Consider the following 3622-nt stretch of genomic DNA (forward strand, 5'->3'; position numbering starts at 1 on the left):
CCCTTATTATAAGATATGGATCCTCTTATGATCCAGTGGTCCTAATCCATCAAGTCACATTATCCAAGCCATTGAAATTTAATCTAATGATTACAAACGGAGATTCATTTTAAAAGTTATAATAACTTTAACCGTTTGATCAAATTTTAATGTTCCAAATGATGTGACTTAGTGGATTAGGATCAATGGATCTGGAGAGGATAGATGTCCCTTATTATATACCTAAGAACTCAACTTTGTATCGAATATTTGATCTCTATTTTTGGAGATGGGTGCCTCTTCAAGGTACGAGGTCCACGTTAGCTGGAAAGGCTTTGATCAGCGTGTTCTCATAGGATTGCTCGCCTGCGGTGGCGAGTGAATTCGCAGCATCCATTACAGGAGTTGTCAGGACAAAAGGTCCGATTTACCCTAACTCGCAACCTACTAGCAAGGACGAAGAAGCCTCCTTTCATGTTACATTTCAAGCGTATTGTCGTTAAGATGTACTAGTTCTTGCATTTGATTTCCAGTCTTTTATGCTTTCATTTGCTCTAAAGTAAGGAATGATTAAAATCACTTTTTCTTCATTTATTTCATTTTAAGTTTTGAGAATACAAACCACAATAATCTAAAGTTCTCTAACATTCGAGGTATATAAAAGAATCCAAATAAGTCAACTTCACACTTAGGCCTCGTTTGGCAGGTCGGACTGTAATGACTATTTATGTCGGATAGGATAAATAGTCACCGGATAGTACTGACTAAATTAGTCGGGCGTTTGGTGCAGTATCGGACTATTTACCGTATTATTTATACTGTGTTTGGTATTATATCGGATAGGAGAATCAAACTTCAAATAAAATTAAAAAAAAAAAAAACAGAAATCATCTCTTTTCCCAGATCTCTCCGTCGCAACCCCCAAATCCCTCCCTCTCTCCATTCTTCTTCTTCGTCTGCTCCGCCATTTTCAGCACCACCATCGACAACTCCAGCTACAACTTCTCCAAATCCTCCACCTCCTCCTCCGTCGCCTCCCTCAAGTACTTTAAATCCTCCCTCCCTCAAAACCCCCAAATTTACGACCTCTCTGAGATCCGCTCCGCGACCTCCAACTTCCTCCCCAACCATTGCCTCTCCTCCTCCTCCTGGCGCTGCTCCATCCGCTCCGAAGATGCCGTCGTCTTCCAGCGCAAGTCCTGCAACCCGAAGAACCCGAGCTACATCGTCATGTCGTTGTGGCTCTCCTGGATGCAAATCGCTACCGACCTCGCCCACGGCCTCGATTACATCCACCACTGCTCCGGCCTCGACTCTACATTCGTCCACAACCACATCAGGAGCTCCAGCATCATCGTCTCCGAGTAGGACCACCTCGTGCTCGGCCCCAAAATCTGCCACTTCGGTACGGCAAAGCTGAAAATGGCAGAGTTGGTCGAGTTCGAGAAGGCGAGAGAGAGGGCGAGAGAGAGGGGGTCGAGTTCGAGTGGAGAGCGAGCGGAGAGGAAGGAGAGCAAGGCCGACTAAATTATACCATGAATTTGGACGGTATAAGTCGGGTAAACGCCAAATAAAAAACGTGGGCCCGGATTATTTAATCCGGTGCCTATTTAATCCAAACGGCACCAAACACCGTACACCGTATTATTAGTACTATCCGGTGCCCTATACGGTTTGCCAAACAGGGTCTTAGTGCACAACCGCTTGGTTTATATTTTAAGAAAAGTGTATTACACTCGCACTAACACAATCTAAGCATAGAGTGACACGATCGCTATTCTCTTCTCTCAAACCTTTATGTGGCACTGAGAAGCAAGAAAAATAACACCCAGGAGAAACAATTTGTTGATACAATTAACTGAGTCCAATTTATAGGCCAAGAATTCTAACTGCATAAACAACATCCAGTTTTTGGCTATTATCTAAGTACCGCCTTTCAGAGTCTGATTCATACATAACAAACAAGCACGAAAGTGTAAATCAAGCTTGAGATCTAGATGGTATTGGCTTGTACCAATACCATCACAACTAAATTCGCCTAGTCAGACTCGCCATAAACTCTGCGTCGTGTGCCAAAGCATGCAGTGTCTGAGGCGAAAGGCAAGCTTCAAAATCAATACTTCCCTCTTCAGCCCCTTGAAATACAGTTAATTTGCCATCAAACTTATTCCCAGCGCCACTTCGAACAGCCAGCGGCCTTCCCCAACCGAAGTCATTACCAAACACATCAAATCGCGGCGAGCTTCCTGTCAATAATGAGTTACTTGCCAAGCTACCGAGGTTTGGTACTTTGGGATTTTTAATCCAATCCTCCAACAGCTTCCTTACATCATGTTCTGTTTGTGCAGCAATCATCTTGTTCATTTCCCACGCAGCCCAGCCTAGTCCGCGCTCAAGCAATTCACCTACACTGGATGTTACTATGCCAAATAGAACCGCATTTCCAAGGTACTGGTCTGGCAATGGTGGCTGCAATCTCTGCCTCATTCCAACTAGTACTTTGTACATAGTTTCTTGACCAGTGCTGAGACATTGGTTGCGGGTTACGGATAACCAAAGATGAGCCAACAGTGCTTGAAGGGATGAGATCTTGGTAGTTCCCATTTCAGAATTCGCTTTGGCTTTGAGTTGCGCAATTGTTTCCTTGGAAAAATGAAACACTCTTTGCTTAAGGATGGGTGCCAAAAACTTAGTTTTGGGGATTTGATTTTGAAAGAAGGGAATGCGAACTGGGAGATCAATGATGCCGTCAAGATATTCACGTCCAAAAATTGGCGGAGGTTGTGAGAGTTTACCATTAGTACTACCACGCCGAGAGATTTCTGACCAAGTATTGAAGAAGTGCCAGAATGAAGACCCATCAACGATGGAGTGGTTCATAGTGCAACCTATGAAAATGCCATCAACAAGCTCAGTTACCTGCACTGCAAGCAAGGGTTTGGACACGCCGCCTTCGTAATTCAAAATCCCATTCATTAAAAAGAATGAGTAAACAATGTCATGCGATTAATTTATGTTCTTGTAGCGACTTGGAAATCTGTTCCCGGATTGTCCTTAGAAAATATGGGTCAATTTGACCATATAATGCTCTGCCCATGGAAGCAGCAGCCCACCACCGCCAACCACGCATCGCCGCCTTCCACGGCTCATTTTGAGGTAAATCTCTCATTTTTTTTAATTTAAATCTCTAATTGATAATTTAATATGTCGTTAGTGATGCAGTGCAGAACAATTAATATGATTTCTACATTAAACATGTGGTTGGAGATTTTTCATCTTTCAAAACTATGTTTTAATTAGATGCCTAGTAACTATAATCTTTAGTATTAAGTTATTTATCCTATCAATGTAAGGTAGCCTACTATTTAAAGGGTTCTATATGTAAGATAAAGAAGTGAAATTAGTGAATTAAAGTTAATCTAAGAAGAGAGTGAGTTTTCTCATCCTTAAAATCAAGTGTGAGACTTGGTCGAGTCGAGTGAATCCACGATTATCGACGTAAGTGAATTTGTTGCCTCTAGTCGAGTGATTCTCAGGTTCTATCCCCGTAGAGACGTGAGTGATTTCGTCCCCCTGGTTGAGCGATTCCTAGGTTATCATCCTTCATCTCTCGAGACTCCCTTGGCTTCTCCTGCGTCAAGTG

The 3622-nt window shown here is 42.8% G+C and overlaps 1 protein-coding gene across 1 annotated transcript; it reads right to left on the minus strand.

Annotated features, from left to right (window-relative positions):
* Window positions 1-1813: 1813 nt before the first annotated feature.
* Window positions 1814-2975, minus strand: LOC126601869 (uncharacterized acetyltransferase At3g50280-like). Its single transcript, XM_050268637.1, has one exon. The coding sequence runs from the start codon at window positions 2953-2955 to the stop codon at window positions 2008-2010; it is 948 nt and encodes a 315-aa protein (XP_050124594.1). The 5' UTR covers window positions 2956-2975; the 3' UTR covers window positions 1814-2007.
* Window positions 2976-3622: the final 647 nt, after the last annotated feature.

Source organism: Malus sylvestris, chromosome 15 (genome assembly GCF_916048215.2).
Source record: "Malus sylvestris chromosome 15, drMalSylv7.2, whole genome shotgun sequence".
In the NCBI taxonomy this organism is placed as follows: domain Eukaryota; kingdom Viridiplantae; phylum Streptophyta; class Magnoliopsida; order Rosales; family Rosaceae; genus Malus; species Malus sylvestris.

Bases quoted from the DNA above. Each gene is read 5' to 3' on its own strand.
- LOC126601869 (XM_050268637.1), bottom strand. From the start codon at position 2,955: ATGAATGGGATTTTGAATTACGAAGGCGGCGTGTCCAAACCCTTGCTT.